This window comes from Hyperolius riggenbachi, chromosome 3, assembly GCF_040937935.1.
Source record: "Hyperolius riggenbachi isolate aHypRig1 chromosome 3, aHypRig1.pri, whole genome shotgun sequence".
Classification (NCBI taxonomy): Eukaryota; Metazoa; Chordata; class Amphibia; order Anura; family Hyperoliidae; genus Hyperolius; species Hyperolius riggenbachi.
In genome coordinates, this window is record NC_090648.1 from 349,493,114 (window position 1) to 349,518,021 (window position 24,908).

Below are 24,908 nucleotides of genomic sequence, written 5' to 3' on the forward strand. Positions count from 1 at the left end.
TAACCCTGATCAACCCTGATCTAATCCTAGCCTCCCTTGCTTTTTTTTTATGGTTGGAAATATAGAAATAGTGTATCTTTTCATTTTTTTCTCTTTTTTCTTTTTAAAATGCATAGAGAATAACATTATTACTAAAATAAAATATCACCCTTGAAAAGCCTAATTTGTGGCGAAAAAAACAACCTATAGATCATTCACATGTGATGAGTAGCAATAAAGTTATCAGTGAATGAATGGGAGGAGCGCTGAAATGTAAAAGTTGTTTTGGTTTTAAGGGAAGAAAACCTGTGATCCTGAAGTGGTTAATATCGTTTAGTTTAGTTACACAATTGCTCTTTTCTTCTACTCTTTGGCTCATATTGGCTTTGATGTGTTTTGAGTGGTAATTTTAGAGTGGGAAGGCCTCATAGGCAGTTTAGACTGGCTGTTCCAGAAATCTACCCAGTGGTGTAGTTGATCCTAAAGTCAGACATGAGTACAGTGTGAGCTTGTGATAGATCTCTGCTGGCTCTGGCACATACCTGAAACATGTAGCAACATTTCAGGTTGTATTGTGAATTTTGCTGGCTGCCTGTAAAGTGTTTGTTGGATTTATTATTTCAACAATGGTCTAGCCTGGAACCCTGTGCACTGGAAACTTGAATACATTTCATGTACTGAATGGAGACTCACATAAGTAGCTGTTCATGGGGTGAACATATTAATGCCCAGCGAGAAGCACGCGTCTCACTATACCATATTTGTATGCCCTGTTTTGTGTCAAACGAGCCTTTGCCAGTTTTATAATCTTTGAAAAATTTGGTCTGATGACTTCACACAGCCAAACTTAAGGAATTAAAATAGCATTGTGGGCAGGGCTGCTGCTTGTTTGGGGACAGAGCATTGTGGGCAGATATGCTGCTTGTTTGGGGACAGAGCATTGTGGGCAGTGCTGCTGGCTGCTGCTTCTTTGGGAATAGAGCATTGTGGGCAGGGCTTCTGCTTCTTTGGGGACAGAGCATTGTGGGCAGGGCTGCTGCTTATTTGGGGACAGAGCATTGTGGGTAGGGCTGCTGCTTCTTTGGGAATAGAGCATTGTGGGCAGGGCTGCTGCTTTTTTGAGGACAGAGCATTGTGGGCAGGGATGCTGGCTGCTGCTTCTTTGGGGACAGAGCATTGTGGGCATGGCTGCCAGGGGCGTAACTAGGTCCCACCGGGCCCCCCTGCAGAAATACTGAGCGGCGGGCCCCCCTCCCCCGGGGCCTGCTTGGGCCCGTTTTGGGGGGCTGGAGGGGTTGCAGCATGAGGGGAAAGCCATGCTGCACTTAGGTGGGGAGGGGGGACGGTCCCCCTTCCTCCCTCACCTCGGGCTCTCCCCTCTGCGCTCCCCTCCAGCATTGAATAGTTTGTGTATGCAGGCGGCGGGCAGCGGCAGATACATACCTTCTGTGCGCTCCAGCGCGGATGTTTCTCCCTCTAGTGTATGACGCGACTTCCTGTATAAACAGGAAGTTGCGTCAGTAGCTAGAGAGAGGAACGTCCATGCTGGAGCGCACGGAAGGTATGTATCTGCCACTGCCCGCCGCCTGCATACACAAATTATTCAACGCTGGAGGGGAGCGCAGGGGGGAGAGCCCAAGGTGAGGGAGGGGGGGGCGTCCCATCCCCCTGCCGAAGTGCAGCATGGCTTTCCCCTCATGCTGCGACCCCTCCAGCCCCCCAAAACGGCCCCAAGCGGGCCCTCAGTATTTCTGCAGGGGAGCCCGGTGGGGCCTTGTTACACCCCTGGCAGCCATGCTCACAATGCTCTGTCCCAAGAGAAGCAGCAGCCCTGCCCACAATGCTCTGTCCCCAAAGAAGCAGCAGCCAGCAGCCCTGCCCTGGTGACAGAGCATTGTGGGCAGGGTTAGTGGTTTTTTGGGGACAGAGCATTGTGGGCAGGGCTGCTGATTCTTTGGGGGACAGAGCATTGTGGGCAGGGATGCTGCTTCTTTGGGGACAAAGCATTGTAGGCAGGGCTGCTGCTTCTCTGGGGACAGAGCATTGTGGGCAGGGCTGCTGATTCTTTGGGGGACAGAGCATTGTGGGCAGGGCTGCTGATTCTTTGGGGGACAGAGCATTGTGGGCAGGGCTGCTGCTTTTTTGGGGACAGAGCATTGTGGGCATGGCTGCTGCTTTTTTGGGGACAGAGCATTGTGGGCATGGCTGCTGCTTCTTTTGGGGACAGGGCATTGTGGGCATGGCTGCTGCTTCTCTGGGGACAGAGCATTGTGGGCATGGCTGCTGCTTCTTTTGGGGACAGAGCATTGTGGGCATGGCTGCTGCTTCTCTGGGGACAGAGCATTGTGGGCATGGCTGCTGCTTCTTTTGGGGACAGAGCATTGTGGGCAGGGCTTCTGCTTTTTGGGGGACAGAGCATGATTGTGGGCAGGGCATCTGCTTTTTTGGGGATCAATACCTTAGTATTCTTTATATTCTGATTAGAATTGCATCAGTTTGTTTGACCAGATTATGTCTGGCTGACATTTGGTGACCTCCATTTTCCTGTGGCTTTAATGCCAATTTAATGGCAGATCTAGAACTGCCGCACAGCTTTAGAAGTCATTTTCTGTTTTTCTGGGGTATACCATGGACCTTGTTTATAGAGATTTCCCAGTGGTTTGTTTTTCAAGGTAATGGTGAGTGTTCCTGTTATCCATGCCTGCAATTGGCCTGCATTTGGTTATGCTGCTGCAGAACTTAGTGCATCCGTTTTCATTATCTCAACACATAGGCTTCTATGCTTCCACAAAAGCGCTGTAGCCTTGTGCCTGGCATTGTAAGGAAATGTGTTTTTTTTATACTCAGGACTTTCATTCCTAGGCAACCAGCTTGTCATATGGCTGTTCAAATGCTTTCTGGCTTTGTGGCTGCTCTTAAAATATTTGTTCAGTTTAATCAGGGATAATTCATGACCAGTCGAAGCAGAAAATAAACCTGTTTTAGCAAAGATAAATCACTGCCTAGTATCTGCTGTAGTGGAAGAGTTAAATGACTTTTACAGATTAATTAATTATCCCTAGCATTTAATGCTGATTAAGGTCTCCCTCGCTGCTCTGCGGGATTGTTGTAGTGATTTTTTTTTTATTAAACATGAAATTTATCACGCAGCTGTAGAAATGGCGACCACTACGAATGTGCCTTGGGTTACTAAAGTGGTCTGGACTCTGGAAAATGATGGTCTTTAAAGTGTATCAGAGGCGATATGTGACATGAAAAAGAGAAACATTTTTATGTGCAGTACATAACATATTAATAACCAGGCTGTTTTACTTGTTTTTATTTTTCTGCCTGAAAGAGTTAATTTCTAAACATGGAAGTGACAGTTTATCAGGGATATTTACTATATTCCCAACAAGGTATCGACAAGACAGAAGCTATTTACTGCCATAAAAGTTTTATTGGCAGAATTCAACTTCTGAGGGCAGGGAGAGATAAAATACCTGAACTATTGACCTTTTTCTAACTCTGGGACAATTAATAGGCTGCCACTGATTAGAGACTGTAAACCATTCAATCTACTTTGTAAATGTTTAAATATAAAAGAAAAACATGGGATTCCCTGGGAAATAGTCATTTTTAGGAGTAGGAGGATAAATATAATTGTTTATCTCATCAGATTATTTTCACCTCGAGTTCACTTTTAATCCCCTTTATTGACCTGAGGCTTTTTGGCCCAGACAATAATGTTTGCAGCAAAAGGATGGATCCCTCACCGATCACAGCCATATTGAAAGCCTTTCTTACGTTTTTACTGTTTGGCATTGCCATGGAAAATTATGAAGGTTTAAAAATGTACTAATATTGGTTTAGCTTTTCGATTATTTTTTCTGTTCAAGGATTTGATGCATTCAGATTTATTCAGATTAACTGTGTATGCTTTTATTATTTTAAATCTTTCTGTGATGTTTAATTGCATTGCAGGTGCAACTCTAATGGGAAAAGTGGGTAATCCTTAATTGATTGCCAAGATTTTCCAACGTGTTGGAGAATCTCTGCGAGTAATAACAAGCACTTTTGTCACTCGCACCTACATGTTATCGCTTGCTTATTAAACCCTTCACAATCTGCTTATTAGACCTTGTTCTGAGAAAAGATGGCCTGAGATATTGTTAAAATGGTCTTCTCGGATTTATTAAGCCTCCCAGCCCTGCTTTTATTAGAGATGTTGTGTGTTGCCATGGAGCTCTGGAGTGCATGGCAACAGTAAGATCACACAAGCATTTCCTTAAAGTAGAACTTTCACGTTTTAAGTTTTTTTTCCTTATAATTTTGGTGAGCTGTGTAGGATTTAAACTATTTGTTGAGCTTAATTGTTTGTTTGTCCTCACTGGGGAAATGTCTTTTCATTTTCTGTGCTAGTAACTGGTTACCATAGTAAGAGAGTGGAGATCTCTGCAATACAAACTAAATTCAGATCTGTCTCGGCTTAGAATCTAGCATGTGTACAGGTGTCCATCAACATTGCCTAAAAAACATGCATGCCAGATCTTTATGTCTGAGCATCGCACTGTCCCCTTTGTTCCCCCTCCTTGCCAACTCCTTTAAGCTGCTCTATTGTTCATCAGCCCCTCTCCTAGCAACACAACGTGGGCTGTGCAGGCTAGCGACACATCTGTACAGCACTCGGGTCTGAACTGTTGCCCGGGGATCAAGTAGTTGTGTGTACATACTTTGAGGCAAGGGTGGTAGGAAAAAGGGGTGCAGACGGCTGGTGGACAAAAAGGGCTGTGCTATAGACTCTAATGCAATTATCGTTAATGCAGCAAAAAAAACTGAAAAAAGGGCGCCTGATAAATATTGTTAACAACATTAAAGTTTTTGAAGTATGTTATCATTTTAGAAACTTGTAACGTTATAGTTTTTGTCATATTGTTTTGTTTGTACCGGTATGTACAGATTTTATGTTATGAAAGATATTATTGTTTCTATGTGTAAAAAGATTTTTCTGCAGGGGGAGTGATTAGGGTCAGGCACCACCCAGGGGTGGTTAGGGTTAGACAACATCAGGGGGGGGGGGGTTAGGGTTAGGGTTAGGCACCACAAGGGTAGTGGTTAGTTTTAGGCACCCCCAGGGGAGGGTTCTGTGTGAGTAGGGTTGGGATAAGCTGTATTATTGAATTACATTACAATTTTTAACGTTAATATATTTTTGTTATTAACTCCCGTCTGTTTTAACGGTATTTATCATTAACAAATTTCGTTAACAATGTTTATCGTTATTGAGATGTCATTATCCACCGGCCCCATTCCGTTATCCAGCCGGGCCCTTTTTATCTGGCACCATTTTTTCATACACGTGAGGCAAGGACTATGTGAGCAACTTTTACTGTTAGAGATTTAGAGATGTTTCTCTTTCTTTATCTTTGCTTTATTTACAGTACATTGATTTGAAAGGATTGGGTGGTCAATGAAATATTATAGTGACCCTGTAGTGGATTTCTGCATATGAATCCTCTGCTATGTGTAGAAGTGCATAATAACAGCATGTATACGGCTGACTTTCACAGCTTTATAGCACACAGCTGTACACATTGTGAAAAAAGTCTTCCAAAAACCACTAGAAATGTGAAAACAAAAGGTATGTGTGGAACAGTCTTTGTAAAAAACCCTCACCTATAGCCCAGAACTATTTTAGCAGTGGGAGGGGGGACCTATACAATTTTGGGCTGCTGGTCAGGGGTTGCCCTACCATGAAGCCACCTGAATCATGTGATCCAGATGGCAGAATCCAGGAGGTGACATTTGGACAACCTGGGCCACCGGGAACCTGCCTCCTCTCTGCTTTCCCGCCTGCTTTCCTGGCACACACTACGCTCCTCATCCACGCATCCCAAATACTTGTAACCAGATTGGTTCTGATTGGTCACGCGCCAAAGCTGCCCCTCTGACTGGCTATGGTGGTCTCCTGCTGGTGATGGGGTTTATATATGGGCGGTATATGTGACGGAGTATATATATATATATATATATATATATATATATATATATGCATTTTTAAGAAGGAAAGGGGAGAGGGACAACAAAATTTGCTTCAGGCAGCAGAAAGTCTAGAACCAGCCCTGCTACTACTTAAATGGTCCACAGTGCGTTGTTTGTTCTAAAGGTTATTAGCAACATTACATAATTTAAACAAAATATGATTTTTAACTTGATGATGAATGTGTTCCTTGCACCATAATTCATGTTGTCTTTTTTCTATTCCTTTGGGTGCTGCAGCTGTGGGTGCCCCTGAGGATGTTGCCCTGTATGTCGGAGTGGTGGCGGTAGCTGTGTTCTTGGTGCTTCTGCTTGCCGTGATACTGGTGTGCTGGCGCAGGAAAGAAGGTCTGGATGCAGATGTGGCCGACTCTTCCATCCTAACAGCTGCGTTCCAGCCCGTCAGCCTCAAGCCTGGGAAAGCAGGTGAGGCCCTGCAGGATAAAGCGCTATCTGCAAAGCGTATTTTTACAATGCCTGGTAATTAGGAACATTTGTTAGAACTGAACTTCAGGCAAATAAAAAGACATTTCTAGTGAATTACTCATTAAAACAAAATTAGGTGAATATGCTCCCTGAAATCTGTCATTACAGTGCTTGCCACACTCCAGTGTACAGCCAAGCTCAGCATAACATTGTCAGGTTGCACATTCTTAACACTTCAGGTTAAGGTCCAACTCTAGAAAACATTTCATCATCAGCTTTGGATTATGTGTAAAATTGTTAGATGTTTTTGGGATGTGATGCTGTCTGTGTTCCCATTACGCATGCAGCACATTGCAAAGGATACCAAAATTACTGTCTTCCTGTAATGAGCATTTTGCAACACCTCTTGGCGGTACCTCTTTGCCATTCATTTGTAATGCCGCCTTAACATATGCATCATCCAGTAGTGAGCAGTTTTGGCTCATGTTATTATTACAACAGAACTCAGAGCACCACAGATGCAGAGCACACATGAGAATGGGACCATAGTAGCCGGTTGCTGTGAAATTATAACCATGATTCTTTGCTCTAGCATTGGAGCATACTAACATGTTAAAGCAAACTTGAATAGGGAAGGCTCTGGATCCCACATCCTAACCCCTAATCGTTGTCTTCCCTTTTGCCTACAATGTCTTGTGTAAAATCTTCGCTTATTGTAGTCTAAGCGACACCACTCTCCTTTGTCTTCATTATAGCCTATTCCTCCCCTTTTTATTTCTTTAGCGGCTATTTTGTAATAATATCCCATTTTTGTTTGGGCAGTTAGACAAAAGTCCAGAACTTACACTACATACAATGGGTGGCAAACACTTGCAGCATTATTATAAGTTACGGCAAGATCGAGCTACTTATCTTAACATATTAACATTTACAAACTATTTTACCACATTATTTTAGTGGTCTAAAAACTGAACAGCCTCCTTTGTTCTAAAGTCCCTATATCACAACTAGAATCTACCTAACCTGTTATATCTTACTAGGCTACCTAAGCCTGTTAAAAGCAGGCTCTAGGTAGTGATTTAACCGCGCGTGCACCCGCCTGGCCGCCACGCGCGCACACCCGCCTGCCCGCGGCTCGCATGAACAGGGCCGCCCTGCTCCCTGGCCCTGCTCCCTGGCCTCACCTCCCATACCAAAAGCTTTCTGTACGGCGCACATGCGCAATACAAAAAAAACTACGGACAGACAAGGAAAGTAGATGACGCAGGGACAGTTAGGTTTTATTGTATAGGATGAAACAGATCTCTCATATGATCTTGTCAAGCTGCAGACACTTTATTATAATTATTTAGTATAGCACTGGCATCATCCACAACACTTTTACAGAATAGATAAGACAAAGAACATTTATAGTGTACTTTTCTCCTGATGGACTCAAATGTTTGCTTTGTGTGTTTTCTTTTTATTACAATTCAGGGGATTCTGTGCTCTTCCTCTCCTTCCCCTCAATATTTTCAGCATGAAAAGAGAATATAATGGTTTGATAAACCAAAAAGCTTATTTTATCAATAAGCTATTCTTAGTGAAATGCAAATCTCATAATGCATTCCATTGCTATTCATTTTCATTGGACTGTGGAAAGCAGGCCCTGTGTCTACAGCATGTGTTCTGCCAACACAATTTAATGAAACCAGTTCAGAACATCAGTTCAGCCTGGCCAGTGTAACTGGCTGACTCCTCTGGCAGTGGAAATGTTAAAGTAATGTCTCCTGCCTTTCAGTGGAAACCACTCAGTACAGACAGCACCCATCTGACCTGCCCGTGAAGTAGATAATCATTATTTTCTGTGGTAATGCTGAAAATGCCAAGAAGACGACAAAAGGAAAAACAAGAATCCCCAGAGAGGATATTAAAATCCATTTCCCGGCCTCTGTGGTTGGCTATAGTTACTATGACACTTCTATTTGTATGATGCTTCAAGTTCCAGCACTTTTGCAGTTGACAGCACTGACTGAGACAAGCAGTTCAACAGGCGAAAATATTTGCAGTTACCCCAAACTGATCTCTGTGGCCTGACAACAGCAATGTGCAGTTCAACGAAAAGAAAGGAAAATGCTGAGAACGAAATAAGTTGGGCCCCAGGTGGTGCTGTTAGTAAAAATATCAGTAATTTAGATGAACCTCTTAGTTCCTAAAAACAGACTCTAGGGTGTAACCCTAACACCCCCCTCCCCCCTTGCCTGTAATGAATCCCCCCACCAAATGCCTAACCACATCTCTAAGTGCATAACCCCCCCCCCCCCCACACACACACACACACACACACACCTAACCCTAACCCTCTAGGTGCCTAAAACAAACCTCCTAATCCCGGCACCCAACCAACCGCTAGTTGAAGCTGAACAGCTACAGCCATTTATTCATATGTAGCAGCTGTTCGGCTCATCCCTTCGGGGGCCCTGCCTCCGATTCAGTGGTTTCCCTCTACATTAAGTGTTGTTGTGTTCACATCTGTTATGAATGGAGCAAGTAATGGTGGTTGCCCAATTATAGGAAAGGTGTTTGAGGCCATGGTGTATCATGAACTGCAGTAACACAGGAGTAGAGGAAAATAGGGAATAGCCATGGCTTTTCAGCTGGTTGAAGGGTCCATAAGAGAAAGAGAAAGACAAATGGCCTGTTATTTAAATTTTAGTGTCAGAAAATACCGAACCAATTGTGTCATATAGTTGCTTTTCTTTTCTGTTTTAAACAGATCTGTAAAGTAAAAATGATACTATCTTAAAATTATCACATCAAAAACTCAAGGAATTCTAATTATTACTTTATGACGGCTTATCAACTTTTCTAATAATTGTATCTTAACCACTTAAGGACTGCAGTCATAAAACCCCTTAAGGACCAGAGCCTTTTTTTCCATTCGGACCACTGCAGCTTTCACGGTTTATTGCTCAGTCATACAACCTACCACCTAAATGAATTCTACCATCTTTTCTTGTCACTAATACAGCTTTCTTTCGGTGCTATTTGATTGCTGCTGCGAGTTTTAGTTTTTATTATATTCATCAAAAAAGACATGAATTTTGTCAAAAAAATGACTTTTTTAACTTTCTGTGCTGACAGTTTTCAAATAAAGTAAAATTTCCTATACATTTGAGCGCGAAAGTTATTCTGCTACATGTCTTTGATAAAAAAAAACCCATTCAGTGTATATTTATTGGATTGGGTAAAAGTTATAGCGTTTACAAACTATGGTGCAAAAAGTGAATTTTCCCATTTTCAAGCATCTCTGACTTTTCTGCGCACCTGTCAGGTTTCATGAGGGGCTAAAATTCCAGGATAGTACAAATACCCCCCAAATGACCCCATTTTGGAAAGAAGACATCCCAAAGTATTCAGTGAGAGGCATGGTGAGTTCATAGAAGATTTTATTTTTTGTCACAAGTTAGCGGAAAATGACACTTTGTAACAAAAAAAAAAAAAAAAAAAGTTTCCATTTCTTCTAACTTGCGACAAGAAAAAATGAAATCTGCCACGGACTCACTATGCTCCTCTCTGAATACCTTGAAGTGTCTACTTTCCAAAATGGGGTCATTTGTGGGGTGTGTTCACTGTCCTGGCATTTTGGGGGGTGCCTAATTGTAAGCACCCCTGTAAAGCCTAAAGATGCTCATTGGACTTTGGGCCCCTTAGCGCAGTTAGGCTGCAAAAAAGTGCCACACATGTGGTATTGCCGTACTCAGGAGAAGTAGTATAATGTGTTTTGGGGTGTATTTTTACACATACCCATGCTGGGTGGGAGAAATATCTCCGTAAATGACAATTGTTTTCTTTTTTTAACACACAATTGTCAATTTATAGAGATATTTCTCCCACTCAGCATGGGTATGTGGAAAAATACACCCCAAAACACATTCTACTACTTCTCCTGAGTACGGCGATACCACATGTGTGGCACTTTTTTGCACCCTAACTGCGCTAAGGGGCCCAAAGTCCAATGAGTACCTTTAGGATTTCACAGGTCATTTTGAGAAATTTCGTTTCAAGACTGCTCCTCACGGTTTAGGGCCCCTAAAATGCCAGGACAGTATAGGAATCCCACAAATTACCCCATTTTAGAAGGAAGACACCCCAAGGTATTCCATTAGGAGGATGGTGAGTTCATAGAAGATTTTTTTTTTTTGTCACAAGTTAGCGGAAATTGATTTTAATTGTTTTTTTTCACAAAGTGTCATTTTCTGCTAACTTGTGACAAAAATAAAATCTTCTATGAACTCACCATACTCCTAACGGAATACCTTGGGGTGTCTTCTTTCTAAAATGGGGTCATTTGTGGGGTTCCTATACTGCCCTGGCATTTTAGGGGCCCTAAACCGTGAGGAGTAGTCTTGAAACCAAATGTCGCAAAATGACCTGTGAAATCCTAAAGGTACTCATTGGACTTTGGGCCCCTTAGCGCACTTAGGGTGCAAGAAAGTGCCACACATGTGGTACCGCCGTACTCAGGAGAAGTAGTATAATGTGTTTTGGGGTGTATTTTTACACATACAGATGCTAGGTGGGAGAAATATCTCTGTAAATGACAATTATTTGATTTTTTTTACACACAATTGTCCATTTACAGAGAGATTTCTCCCACCCAGCATGGGTATGTATAAAAATACACCTCAAAACACATTATACTACTTCTTCTGAGTACGGCGATACCACATGTGTGACACTTTTTTGCAACCTGGGTGCGCTAAGGGGCCTAACGTCCTATTCACAGGTCATTTTGAGGCATTTGGATTCTAGACTACTCCTCACGGTTTAGGGCCCCTAAAATGCCAGGGCAGTATAGGAACCCCACAAGTGACCCCATTTTAGAATGAAGACACCCCAAGGTATTCCGTTAGGGGTATGGTGAGTTCATAGAAGATTTTTTTTTTGTCACAAGTTAGCGGAAAATGACACTTTGTGAAAAAAAAAACAATACATATCAATTTCCGCTAACTTGTGACAAAAAATAAAATCTTCTATGAACTCACCATACTCCTAACGGAATACCTTGGGGTGTCTTCTTTCTAGAATGGGGTCATTTGTGGGGTTCCAATACTGCCCTGGCATTTTAGGGGCCCTAAACCGTGAGTAGTCGTCTTGAACCCAAATGTCTCAAAATGACCTGTGAAATCCTAAAGGTACTCATTGGACTTTGGGCCCCTTAGCACAGTTAGGCTGCAAAAAAGTGTCACACATGTGGTATCGCCGTACTCAGAAGAAGTAGTATAATGTGTTTTGTGGTGTATTTTTACATATAACCATGCTGGGTGGGAGAAATATCTCTGTAAATGACACATTTTTGATTTTTTTTACACACAATTGTCCATTTACAGAGAGATTTCTCCCACCCAGCATGGGTATGTGTAAAAATACACCACAAAACACATTATACTACTTCTCCTGAGTATGGCGATACTACATGTGTGACACTTTTTTGCAGCCTAGGTGCGCTAAGGGGCCCAACGTCCTATTCACAGGTCATTTTGAGGCATTTGTTTTCTAGACTACTCCCCACGGTTTAGGGCCCCTAAAATGCCAGGGCAGTATAGGAACCCCACAAGTGACCCCATTTTAGAAAGACGACACCCCAAGGTATTCCGTTAGGGGTATGGTGAGTTCATAGAAGATTTTATTTTTTGTCACAAGTTAGTGAAAAATGACACTTTGTGAAAAAAAACAATAAAAATCCAATTTCCGCTAACTTGTGACAAAAAATAAAATCTTCTATGAACTCATCATACACCTAACAGAATACCTTGGGGTGTCTTCTTTCTAAAATGGGGTCACTTGTGGGGTTCCTATACTGCCCTGGCATTTTACGGGCCCAAAACTGTGAGTAGTCTGGAAACCAAATTTCTCAAAATGACTGTTCAGGGGTATAAGCATCTGCAAATTTTGATGACAGGTGGTCTATGAGAGGGCAAATTTTGTGGAAACGGTCATAAGCAGGGTGGCCTCTTAGATGACAGGATGTATTGGGCCTGATCTGATGGATAGGAGTGCTAGGGGGGTGACAGGAGGTGATTGATGGGTGTCTCAGGGGGCGGTTAGAGGGAAAAATAGATGCAATCAATGCACTGGGGAGGTGATCGGAAGGGGGTCTGAGGGGGATCTGAGGGTTTGGCCGAGTGATCAGGAGCCCACACGGGGCAAATTAGGGCCTGATCTGATGGGTAGGTGTGCTAGGGGGTGACAGGAGGTGATTTATGGGTGTCTCAAGGTGTGATTAGAGGGGGGAAATAGATGCAAGCAATGCACTAGCGAGGTGATCAGGGCTGGGGTCTGAGGGCGTTCTGAGGTGTGGGCGGGTGATTGGGTGCCCGCAAGGGGCAGATTAGGGTCTAATCTGATGGGTAACAGTGACAGGTGGTGATAGGGGGTGATTGATGGGTAATTAGTGGGTGTTTAGAGGAGAGAAGAGATGTAAACACTGCACTTGGGAGGTGATCTGATGTCGGATCTGCGGGCGATCTATTGGTGTGGGTGGGTGATCAGATTGCCCGCAAGGGGCAGGTTAGGGGCTGATTGATGGGTGGCAGTGACAGGGGGTGATTGATGGGTGGCAGTGACAGGGGGTGATTGATGGGTGATTGACAGGTGATCAGTGGGTTATTACAGGGAATAACAGATGTAAATATTGCACTGGCGAATTGATAAGGGGGGGGGTCTGAGGGCAATCTGAGCGTGTGGGCGGGTGATTGGGTGCCCGCAAGGGGCAGATTAGGGTCTAATCTGATGGGTAACAGTGACAGGTGGTGATAGGGGGTGATTGATGGGTAATTAGTGGGTGTTTAGAGGAGAGAATAGATGTAAACGATGGATTTGGGAGGTGATCTGATGTCGGATCTGCGGGCGATCTATTGGTGTGGGTGGGTGATCAGATTGCCCGCAAGGGGCAGGTTAGGGGCTGATTGATGGGTGGCAGTGACAGGGGGTGATTGATGGGTGGCAGTGACAGGGGGTGATTGACAGGTGATCAGTGGGTTATTACAGGGAAGAACGGATGTAAATAATGCACTGGCGAATCGATAAGGGGGGGGGGTTGAGGGCAATCTGAGTGTGTGGGCGGGCGATTGGGTGCCCGCAAGGGTCTAATCTGATGGGTAACAGTGACAGGTGGTGATAGGGGGTGATTGATGGGTAATTAGTGGGTGTTTAGAGGAGAGAATAGATGTAAACGATGGATTTGGGAGGTGATCTGATGTCGGATCTGCGGGCGATCTATTGGTGTGGGTGGGTGATCAGATTGCCCGCAAGGGGCAGGTTAGGGGCTGATTGATGGGTGGCAGTGACAGGGGGTGATTGACGGGTGATTGACAGGTGATTGACAGGTGATTGACAGGTGATTGACAGTTGATCAGGGGGGATAGATGCATACAGTACGCAGGGGGGGGGGAGGGTCTGGGGGGGTCTGGGGAGAATCTGAGGGGTGGGGGGTGATCAGGAGGGAGCAGGGGGCAGTTTAGGGACTAAAAAAAAAAATAGCGTTGACAGATAGTGACAGGGAGTGATTGATGGGTGATTAGGGGGGTGATTGTGTGCAAATGGTGGTCTGGGGGGTGGGCAGGGGGGGGTCTGAGGGGTACTGTGGGCGATCAGGGGGCAGGGGGGGGCAGATCAGTGTGTTTGGGTGCAGACTAGGGTGGCTGCAGCCTGCCCTGGTGGTCCCTCGGACACTGGGACCACCAGGGCAGGAGGCAGCCTGTATAATACACTTTGTATACATTACAAAGTGTATTATACACTTTGTAGCGGCGATCGCGGGGTTAACAACCCGCCGGCGCTTCCGATTGGCCGGCGGGTTGACGTCGCGGGTGGGCGGAGCCTATTGCCGGTGGATGCGCGCGCATCCCAGCGCGCGATCCCCGGCCAGAGAGTGCCCCAGGACCTGACGCCAATCTGCGTTACGTGGTCCTGGGGCTGCCACTTTGCCGCCGCCAATATGAAGTAGGCAAGTGGTTAAGTTTCAATAATTATTCTAAAGTTATACATAATTTTATTTTATGTTCAATTAAGATATTTTTAGAGTAATGTATTGATTTGGAAAGTCAAAATGTTTGCTTTATAGCTTAACATTAATAAAATGTAACTGTCAGCATCCTTATGCAGTAATTTTAATTTTGTTTGCCAATGAATTTTATAATTTATAAATAGAACTGAGTTAATTGAACTGTTGCTCATAGCAACCAAATAAATCCCAGCTGTCATGGAATGCTGTCATTGCCTTTAACGGAGTGCTTTTGACAATAAAGGAAACCTTGAGGATCCCCCATGAGAAAATGTATTAGTCCTAAACCTGTAGCTTTATTTGTCTTCCTGTACTGCAGTATGGGATGCCTGGTACCGTATAAGTGTATATAATAGTAATAAAAGTAGTACAGTTGGAGCATTGTATACTATTCATGCAGTAAGCCCTGACGTAATTATATTTTTCTATTGTATATGAAACAGGGCAGGCTCACCTGCTGACCATTCAGCCAGATCTCAGTACCGCAACCATGACCTACCAAGGATCATTATGCCTACGGCAAGATGGTGGCAACAAATTCCAACTAACCAATGGGCATCTTCTGCCACCTATGGGACCAGGTATACCAAGGGAGCACAGCCACACATTGCCACGTCTGTCCACCCAAAGCTACTTCCGCACCCTGCCTCGTGGCTCCAGCAATATGGCTTATGGGACCTTCAACTTTCTAGGGGGACGTTTGAAGATCCCAAACACAGGTACATGCATCAATTTACATGAGGAGATTGCTTTAAATATTGATGAGCAATTAACAATTACTATTGTCAGTGCTGCCCTCATACTGCATCATTGTGTAAAAAAATATATATTTTCTGTATATCATTTACAATAGCAGTTTTTACCATATTTTATTCTATAATCTCTTCATTTTAAGTTGCAGTTGACAGTAAACTCATTTTGCACTTATTTGCAGCATTATCAGTTTGGAGTACTGCCCATTTATTCTCCCACCTTATTGAGTAATTAGCAGCACAGAGCAGAAGTCATTGTTATTTACACCTGCAATAATCCATTGACTGATAGCAAACTTCAACAGTCTACTTTTCTAGTGGGTGCTAGAAAAACTGTTGAATAGTTGGGTTTTTATGCACATTAAAAAGTAATCAAGCTGAAATTAGGTTTGTTATTAATCTCTTTATATATAAAAGTGAAGTGAATTGTCTATAGTTGAAATTTCCTTTACATGAGTGATAAAATCTCTCACAAATTATTAAAGGAAATATATACTATTTTGAACATATCTATTGGGTCAAGTACTAAAGATAATCTTAAAAAAAATATTTTTACAATCCTTTAATAGGAGCATATTAAGTATTACATCAACTATTTTCTCTTTTTTTATCCATTCCAGCTTGTTTTACTGGTAAATCTTGTAAGTCTTAAAGGGGCATTAAGGCTAATATTGTTGATTTTAGTTAACAATGTAAATAACGTGCTCAAGAGGTACAAGTTATAAAAAAAGTAAGTATCTAGTAAAAAGTTAAGTGGTGTCTGCCAACAGGACACATTGCTGCAGCTGGGGGAGGATGGGAAATACACATAAGCGACGGAGTCAGCGATGGAGTTCAGAAGAGCTCATTAACCATGTGGAGGGAGACAAACTGCCCTTCTGGCTTGAAATATCCTTTCCCTGTGATAAGAAGTTACACGCTGCTTGCGATGTGTTGTTTAATCACTGTAGCATATCTGGCTGAGTCTGCCCCTCCTTTCTCTCACACAGACTGTCCATGTGTCCTCAGCAGAACCAGAGACTCTGCAGAGATTAAACAACACATTGCTCTTAAAGGGGCACTACAGCGAAAAACTGTAAAATTTAAAATATGTGCAAACATAGACAAATAAGAAGTACATTTTTTTTCCAGAGTAAAATGAGCCATAAATTACCTTTCTCCTATGTTGCGGTCACTTTACAGTAGGTAGTAGAAATTTGACAGAAGCGACAGGTTTTGGACTAGTCCACAAATTTATAGGGGATTCTCAGGGATTTATTTATTTTCAAAAGCACTTAGTATATGGCAGTTGCTAAGTCCAACTGCCACAAAAACTGTGTAGGGAGCAGGGAAACTGGCCAGAATCATTGTTTAAATCCTTTTTAGGGAATAGCTTTATAAAGAATTAAAGCCTTGCTGAGAATCCCCTATGAAGAGATGTACTAGTCCAAAACCTGTCACTTCAGATTTCTACTGCCTACTGTAAGTGACAGCATTATAGGAGAAAAGTAATTTATGGCTCATTTTACTCTGGAAAAAACATACTTCTTATTTGTATATGTTTGCACATATTTTATGTTTTATAATTTTTCGCTGTAGTGTCCCTTTAAGCAGCTTCTTTCTAGCAAGAACGGCAGTTGCTCTGATCCTCCCCCCACATGGATAATGAGCTCTTCTTAACTCCATCGCTAAATTTTGTATTCCCACCCACCCCAACCCCCCCCCCCAACCCCTGAACCCCCCCCCCCCCTCCCCCAACCCCTGAATACCCCCCCCTCTCCCCACCCACCCACCCAGGTGCAGCAAGGTGTCGTATCACACACCACTTAACTTTTCACTAACCATTTACTTTTTTTATAACTTGGACCTCTTGTGCACATTATTTATATTATTAACTATAATCAGCAATATTAGATGTAATGCCCCTTTAAGCTAAATATCCATGACTTGATGATTTATACCTAGTGATGAGGAAAAAGTTACCATGGCATACAAATATCCACTGACCCAGGGTGAGAATTAAATCTGTCCAATAAAAGCCTCTAGCTGCTGGTCCATTTATATACTGAAATCCATTCAGTTTGGAGTCGCTGGTTTCAATTGGTTATTTTCCTGAGTTAGGGGAAATTTGCATGATTGGAGAACATTTTGCTCATCACTACTGATAACTGTTCTTTATCACTACTGCAGCAAATCTGGATTTACAAAGCTTCCCAGTCAAACTATCAGATGAACCACTAAATACAGTAAATAGACATTTTAACTGTATTATTAACCCCCTTGCCGTTACAATTCTGGCGGCAAGGGGGCAGCGCAGCACTTTTTTTTAAATCTATTTTTTTAAATCATGTAGCGAGCTCAGGGCTCGCTACATGATAGCCGCTGACAAGCGGCATCCCCCTATCCACTCCGATCGCCTTCGGCGATCAGAGTAAGCAGGAAATCCCGTTCAGAACGGGATTTCCTGCTGGGCTTCCCCGGTCACCATGGCGACCGGGCGGGATGACATCACCGACGTTATGGACGTCGGGACGTCAGAGGGAATCCCGATCCACCCCTCAGCGCTGCCTGGCACTGATTGGCCAGGCTGCGCAAGGGGTCTGGAGGGGGGGGGGGCAGCGTGCAGTAAAAAAAACATTTTGAAAATCCACTCAGCGGGGCCTGAGAAATCCTCCTACGCAGGTTACCCCGAGCTGAGCTCGGAATAACCGGCAAGGAGGTTAAAAGTGGATCCTCACTTTTGTTAGAAACTCCAGTGAAAATAACGTAATGAAAAAAGTGCTTAATTTCTACAAGTTATTTATAAATGACTAGCTGATGGCCCAGCGTTGCCCGGGTATGTATTTGTCTCTGCCCACTGATGATCCAGTGTTGCCCGGGTATGTATTTGGCTGGTGTTGGCTCCGCCCACTTTTTATAATCCTAACACACAATTACTCAATTACCAATGACCTAGCTGAGCTTTGCAGACTTTGGCATCAATAATTTGCATTGAAATTAAACAAATCTGCTTGGCTGTGGCCCCACCCCCTTTTCTAAATTTGAACCCCAGTCATCCAATGACCAACTGTACCAGGTTTGAGGCTTGTGCCATTAACAGTGCAAAAATGGCAGCAATTAAATATTTCCCTTGAAAATCAATAGGTGAATTTTGATTGGCTTTTGTAAGCTTCACCCACTTTTCTGAATATTAATCCCAGTCACCCAGTAACCAACTGTGCAAAGTTTGAGAACCCTACCATTAACAGTGTAAGAATGGCTGTAGTTTATATTTTCACAGTGAAATTTGTATTTGTCTCCGCCCACTTTTTGGTTATGGGGATAAAAAGTAACCTATATGTTATTCCAGGTAATGTACTATGTGTGTGCTAAATTTCATTCACATCCGTTCAGCCATTGTTGCGTGATTGAGTAACAAACATCCAAACTTTCGCATTTATATTAGTGAGATTTAGTCACTGTTTGCCCATTTTAAAATCTTTCCTTTCCATGATTTACATTCTGACATTTATCACATGGCGACATTTTTACTGCTGGCAGGTGATGAATGTGGAAAGAGATAATGCATGTTTGGCAGTTGGAAACAACTTATTTCCCACAGTGCAACAAGGCTCCCACAGTGTAATATCAGGACCCTGGTGCTGACATCACACTGTGGGAGGGCTTTCACCATAATATCAGCCGTACAGAGCCCCCTGATGATCTGTTTGAGAAAAGGTAAAGATTTCTCATGGGAAAGGGGGTGTCATCTACTGATTGGGATGCATTTCAATCCTTGGTTACAGTTTCTCTTTAAGAAATTAGCAATCTCTTCAAGAGAGCTCATCTGCCATCTTTTTGTGCATACAAATGCAGAGCCATTCCACATTCCGAACAGACACTATCAGACTGGTGGTGTGTCACAACTCCTGCCAGTGACTCTGTTAGTACAGCTGTGAAAAAGAAGTAGCAATTGGTCCTGTTCTGTGCAGCAAACTACTCATACAGGAAAAGGAACATGCCTGGTCTTTAGAGGGGTTCTGTGGGGGAACCTAAGGATAAAAACTGCCACTTACCTGGGGCTTCTATCTGTCCCATGTAGCAGTAATGTCCCACGCCGCCCTTCTCCGATCCGCTGTTCCCCGCCGCCGGCACCGGGCATTATTTGTCTGGCATAGCCAAATAATGTGCGCTGCCATTCGCGTCCTCAGAAGCTTACTGCGCAGGTGCAGTACGAAGTTTTCTTGTACTGTGCCTGCGCAGTAAGCTTCTGATGACGCGGGCGCAGTTGAAAGGCGTGACGCACTAGATCGGCGGCGGGGGGGGAACGGCGGCGGCGGGGAACGGCGAATCGGAGGAGGATGGCGTGGGACATTACTGCTACATGGGGCAGATAGAAGCCCCAGGTAAGTGGCGGTTTTTATCCTTAGGTTCCCCCACAGAACCCCTTTATGTACTCTAGGCTTGGGAAAAAAAGTGCAGTTTTTATTTACAGTCAGGGCCGGATTTCTGGCAAGGTCACATAGGCCATGGCCTAGGGCACCAGAAATTTAGGGGCGGCTCAGTGACAGGCAGTAAAGCTATTCTTTGCAGCCATCCCTATCTACACAAGTACAGGACAGCTTTAACCTTTGAACTCTCTGTCCTGTACTTGTGTCATCCCTGCAAGACCTGTAAGCTCTGTCCTGCAGGTACACATCAGCTTAATTCATGGTGACCCAATGGGTCCATCATTAATGAGATGGCAAACATGACAAAGTTCTTAAGGACAACATAACTTATAATCTATACACATATCACTGAAATAGTTATTGTCTGTGACATCCAATGATGGAAAGTAAGGCAAATTCTCATTGGGGCACACAGAGACAACAACCATACAGACGGTATAGGTGGCCTTGGGCGGTAAAAAGTACAAATCCGGCCCTGTTTACAGTCAAATCTATAAATTCAATAGCTGGCTATAAATTGAAATGACAAGGTAATTTTTAAAAAAACATTACATTACGAATGGATTTGTGCAGCACTGATACAAATTTAAAAAAAAAACTCTTTAGCAGAAAGTGGAATTTTATTTTACGGTTTCCCTAATTACAAAATATTCTTGAAAACAAAATTAAACTGTTAAGTCTAATAATATATGGAGAGTGAAAAATAGCAGTATGCATTTCTTTTAATAGCATTTTAGGCTACTTGTAAACATGTGTTCGTCTGTAGGCATGGCAACAGGCAGTAACATTTTTGCTGATATAGGCCCAGTGCACACCAAAAACCGCTAGCATATCCACAAAATGCTAACAGATATCGAAACGCTTTTTCTTATTTTTCTGTAGCGTTTCACCTAGCATTTTGCGGTTTTGAGAAGCGTTTTTGGTGTAGTAGATTTCTGATATTGTTACAGTAAAGCTGTAACTGTACAGCTTCTGTAACAAAAACGCCTGCAAAACTGCTCTGAACTGCGGTTTTTCAGAGCGGTTTGCGTTTTTCCTATACTTTATATTGGAGGCAGAAACGCCTCCGCAATCCAAAATCTGCAGCAGCCCGGGAGTATGCGTTTCAGCAAAACGCCTCCCGCTCTGGTGTGCACCACCCCATTGAAATACATTACCCAAGCGTTTCCACATCCGCAATCGGATCTGAAAACGCTGCCGAACCGTTCTGGTGTGCACTAGGCCATACTTTTTACTATTTCAAGTATAAAAAAAAATGAATATAATGTTAATTACTGATTATCTGCTTAGTAAACACTACAGTTACATGTTACATTCAGCTGGGCCGGACTGGCTTGTTAACCCCATAGTTGATTGCCATACATATGGATGGGTGCTGCAAAGTCTTTGTGTAATTGAAAGTTACCATATTAAAAAGGATCTTTCTATTTACTATATTTTTTGGACTATAAGACGCTCCTGACCATAAGAGACACCTCTGTTTAGAGGACAAAAACCAGGGGAAAAAATATATACTAAACCTGGTGCATCCATGGTGAAGGGGCATTTTGTGCAATATGCCCCCTTTGTACCTTCTGCCCCCTTGTACCTCTTGTGTCTCCCTGTGTCTTCATCTGTCCCCCTTGTGTCTCTCTGTGTCCTACTTTGCCACCCTTGTGTTTCCTTGTGCCCTCCTCTGTCCTCCTGGTGTCCTCCTCTATGCCCCTTTGTGTTCCTGTGTCCTCCTCTACGCCCCTTTGTGTCCCTCTGTGTCCTCCGTTTGTCCCCCTGTGTCCTCCTCTGCATGGGCACAGTACAGGGAGTCCCCAACACTCCATCAGCTTGGAGGTTCGTACTGGCAGGCGTTCACAAAGTAGGAACTCCCTGCATTTGGACTATAAGCAGGGCCGTGCAGAGGGTCTTTAAGTGGGGGGTGCTCAAATTTAAAAAAGGGGCCTGGCAATGCCTTCCCCCACATACCCCCCCAGCCCCTCCCCCCCCCCCCCCCCTACACACACACACACACCTTTATAGCAGTATCAGGCAGACTTTGTGTCTCCTTCCAACCAACTCTTTTGGTGCTACCACCCTCAAATCAGCAGTGATAGGTGCCCACTGTTAGTGGGTTAGAGTGGGCACAGTGGAGCCCACAGTGGAGGCACAGACTCACCTTTCATTACTGGGACCTCTGTCCCTCTTGATCAGCACCCAATCCTCTTTTCAGGCAAAAAAGTAGTTACCAATATGCAGTGGTTGCTAAGCATTAGTAGATGCAAAACTGCAGTAAGTGCCAAGGTGCAGTGGGTGCCCAGATGCTGTAGATGGTAAGACGCAAAGGTTCACTTTGTGCTAAGTTGCAGTGGGTGCCAAGATGCCAAAGTAAATTCTGTGTCAAGCTGCTTTGGGTACCAAGGTCCAGTTTGTATTGGGTGTTTATTTGCAGTGGATGCTATGCAGAATTGGGTGCTGAATGAGTAGCAGATGGTGATAAACAATAGTGGGTGCCATGTGAGTGCTAATTGGTACAGGAATCCATGTGAGTAGGGAGTGCCATGTGTGGTCTGGATGTGTGCCATGGGAGAGTACTGAGTCTCATACGGGTTCAGACCAAGGATGGGTACTATAATGGCTTTGGAACTTGGTGACGTGTGAGTACTGTGCCATGTGGGTGTTGATTATGGGGGTATGTGGGTCTTAGGTGCAAATACTGAGTGCCAAGTGGGTACTGGGAGTGAATACATGGTGACATATGGGTGATGGGTGCTGGCTAGTGGGGTAGCTGTCATGTGGGTGCTAAAGGCAGATGCTGGGTGCCATGTGGGTTCTGGGTGCTGGCACAGGGCGTCATGTGGATTCTGGCTGTATGGGTGTGTATCAACCATCATGTAGGTGTTGATTGCAGGTACTCAGTCCCTTGTGAGTTCTGGGTGCATGTACTGGATGTCATATGTGAGTGTTTGGTGTGGGTGCCGGGCACCAAGTGGAGGCTTAGTGCAACTGGAACTACTGCAGATGAAACATGTGGGTGTTGGGTGCAGGTACTGGGTAACACATAGGTGCGAATACTTGGTGCCATGCCTGCACTGGGTGCTAGCTATGGGTGGGCATTGTGTGTCATGTGGGTTCTGAGTGCAGGTACTTTAGGTGCTAGTACTAGTTATGTAAGTGCAGATAGTGGGTGCCATGCGAAGGCGGTGTGCAGGTGTGAGTAGTGAGTGCCATGTTGGGGTTGGGTGCAAGTACTGTGCCATGTGGGTGTATGTACTGGGTGCCAGCTATAGGGGGAAGGGGTGCAGGTACTGGGTGTCATGTGGCTGTTTGATGCAAGTACTAAGTGCCATATTGATGCCGGATGTGAGTATTGGATGCAGGGTGCTTGGTGCAAGTACTGGGTGCTTGGTGCAAGTACTGGGTGCTTGCTATAGTGGGGGTTACTGGTTGAGTGTAATGTGGGTGCTGAATATTGGTGGGATTGCTGTGGGTGCAGGGGGTGGGAGATCACTGTGGGTACTGCTATGAATAGCATAGTTGCTGCTAGGGGAGGTAGAGGTCAGAGTGGTTGATAGGGTAAGGGTAGGTCACTGTGGGGAGAAGTAACTGTGGGTGCTGTGGAAGGTAGAAGTCAGTATGGGTGCTGGAGGAAAGGGAGGTCACTGTGGGTCTTTTGGGGGAGATCACTGTGGATCTCGGGAGGTAGAGGTCAGTATGGGTGCAGGGGGTGGGAGGTCACTATGGGTGCTGCTATGAATGGCATAGTTGCTGCTAAGGGAGGTAGAGGTCAGTGTGGGTGCTGGGGGAAGGGTAGGCTACTGTGGGTGCTGTGGAAGGAAGAGATCAGTATGGGTGCTGGAGGAAGGGTAGGTCACTGTGGGTGCTGGGAGAAGTCAGTGTGGTTACTGGAGGAGGGAGTGGATGCTGGATGTTGGGAGAGGCCACTGTGGGCGCTGGCAATGGGAGAGGTCACTGTAGGTGCTGCTTTTGGGATGGGAGGTCCCTGTGGGTGCTGCAGGGGACAGGAGGGTAGCCACTGGGGAGGTAAAAATCACTGTGGGTGCTGGGGGAGGGATAGGTCAGTGTGGGTGCTGGGGTAGGCAGGATCACTGCTAAAGCTGGGGAGGGAGAGGTCACTGTGGGTGCTAGGTGGAGGGAGAGGTCACTGTGGGTGCTAGGTGAAGGGAGAAGTCACTGTGGGTACTGGGTAGGGAGAGGTCAGTATGGGTCCTAGGTGGAGGGAGAGGTCACTGTGGGTGCTAGGTGGAGGGAGAGGTCACTGTGAGTGCTAGGGGAGGGAGTGGTCACTGGGTACTAGGTGGAGGGAGAGGTCACTATGGGTGCTGGGGGAGGTAGAGGTCAGTATGGGTCCTAGGTGGAGGGAGAGGTCACTGTGAGTGCTAGGGGAGGGAGTGGTCACTGGGTACTAGGTGGAGGGAGAGGTCACTATGGGTGCTGGGGGAGGTAGAGGTCAGTATGGGTCCTAGGTGGAGGGAGAGGTCACTGTGAGTGCTAAGGGAGGGAGTGGTCACTGCGTACTAGGTGGAGGGAGAGGTCACTATGGGTGCTGGAGGAGGTAGAGGTCAGTATGGGTCCTAGGTGGAAGGAGAGGTCAGTATGCCACACTAGGAATTCTGTCTGGGCCTCTTCACTTGAAAGTGTCCCGGGCGGGGGAGGAGCTTCCCGCGGGTGGGCGGGGCGTATCACGGTTGGGGTGGAGCTTATTTTGCGCGCGAGAGGGGCCTTTTTTTGAAGATTTTAAAAAGGGGGGTGCCTGGGCACCCAGAGCACCCCCCTGTGCACGTGCCTGACTATAAAACACAGTGACTTTTTTCCCCCACTTTTGGGGTAGAAAAAAATGAGTCTTATAGTACAATATATACAGTAATTAGCAGCCTGCTAAGGATCTACAATACTGATAGCAAACTTAAAATTCACCTAATTGCAACCTTGGCAACAGCACACTGTGGGCTCTGTTTGGAATAACTGTTGCCAAGAGACGGTGCAGACATGCCTGCCTTGCTGCAGGAGTTGTCGCTCATTTTCAACATTTGTACTAATGCTTTGACTGACAATTATCTAGCAGAAACATGCCAGTTTCTGCTAGAAACACTTTGACATGACATTGCTTATATACACATAAAAACAAAGTGAGCAAACTGAAATAATGTTTTCCCTTATAACTTGCAATATATAGGGTGAAACAGAAACTGGGAGAGCTTTTCTCAGCATAAGTGGAATTTCCCTTTAAACGTCTGTTACACCTGCACCTGGAAGAGTGATAAAGTGTATAATTTGTCAGCATAT

The 24,908-nt window shown here is 44.6% G+C and overlaps 1 protein-coding gene and 1 long non-coding RNA gene across 5 annotated transcripts in view; one reads left to right on the forward strand and one right to left on the reverse strand.

Moving 5' to 3' along the window:
- UNC5A (unc-5 netrin receptor A) overlaps window positions 1-24,908 on the forward strand; it is a 576,194-nt gene that overhangs the window by 443,219 nt on the left and 108,067 nt on the right. For all 4 annotated transcript variants that reach the window (XM_068277048.1, XM_068277050.1, XM_068277052.1 and 1 more), the window contains exons 8-9: window positions 6,238-6,423; window positions 14,914-15,189. In XM_068277048.1, coding sequence (XP_068133149.1) covers window positions 6,238-6,423; window positions 14,914-15,189 — 462 coding nt within the window. The remainder of the gene's footprint in view (window positions 1-6,237; window positions 6,424-14,913; window positions 15,190-24,908) is intronic.
- Window positions 6,091-24,598, reverse strand: LOC137563940 (uncharacterized). Its single transcript, XR_011030478.1, has 2 exons — window positions 24,540-24,598; window positions 6,091-6,474 (listed from the first exon to the last, which is right to left on the reverse strand). It is a non-coding gene; the product is annotated as an uncharacterized lncRNA (long non-coding RNA).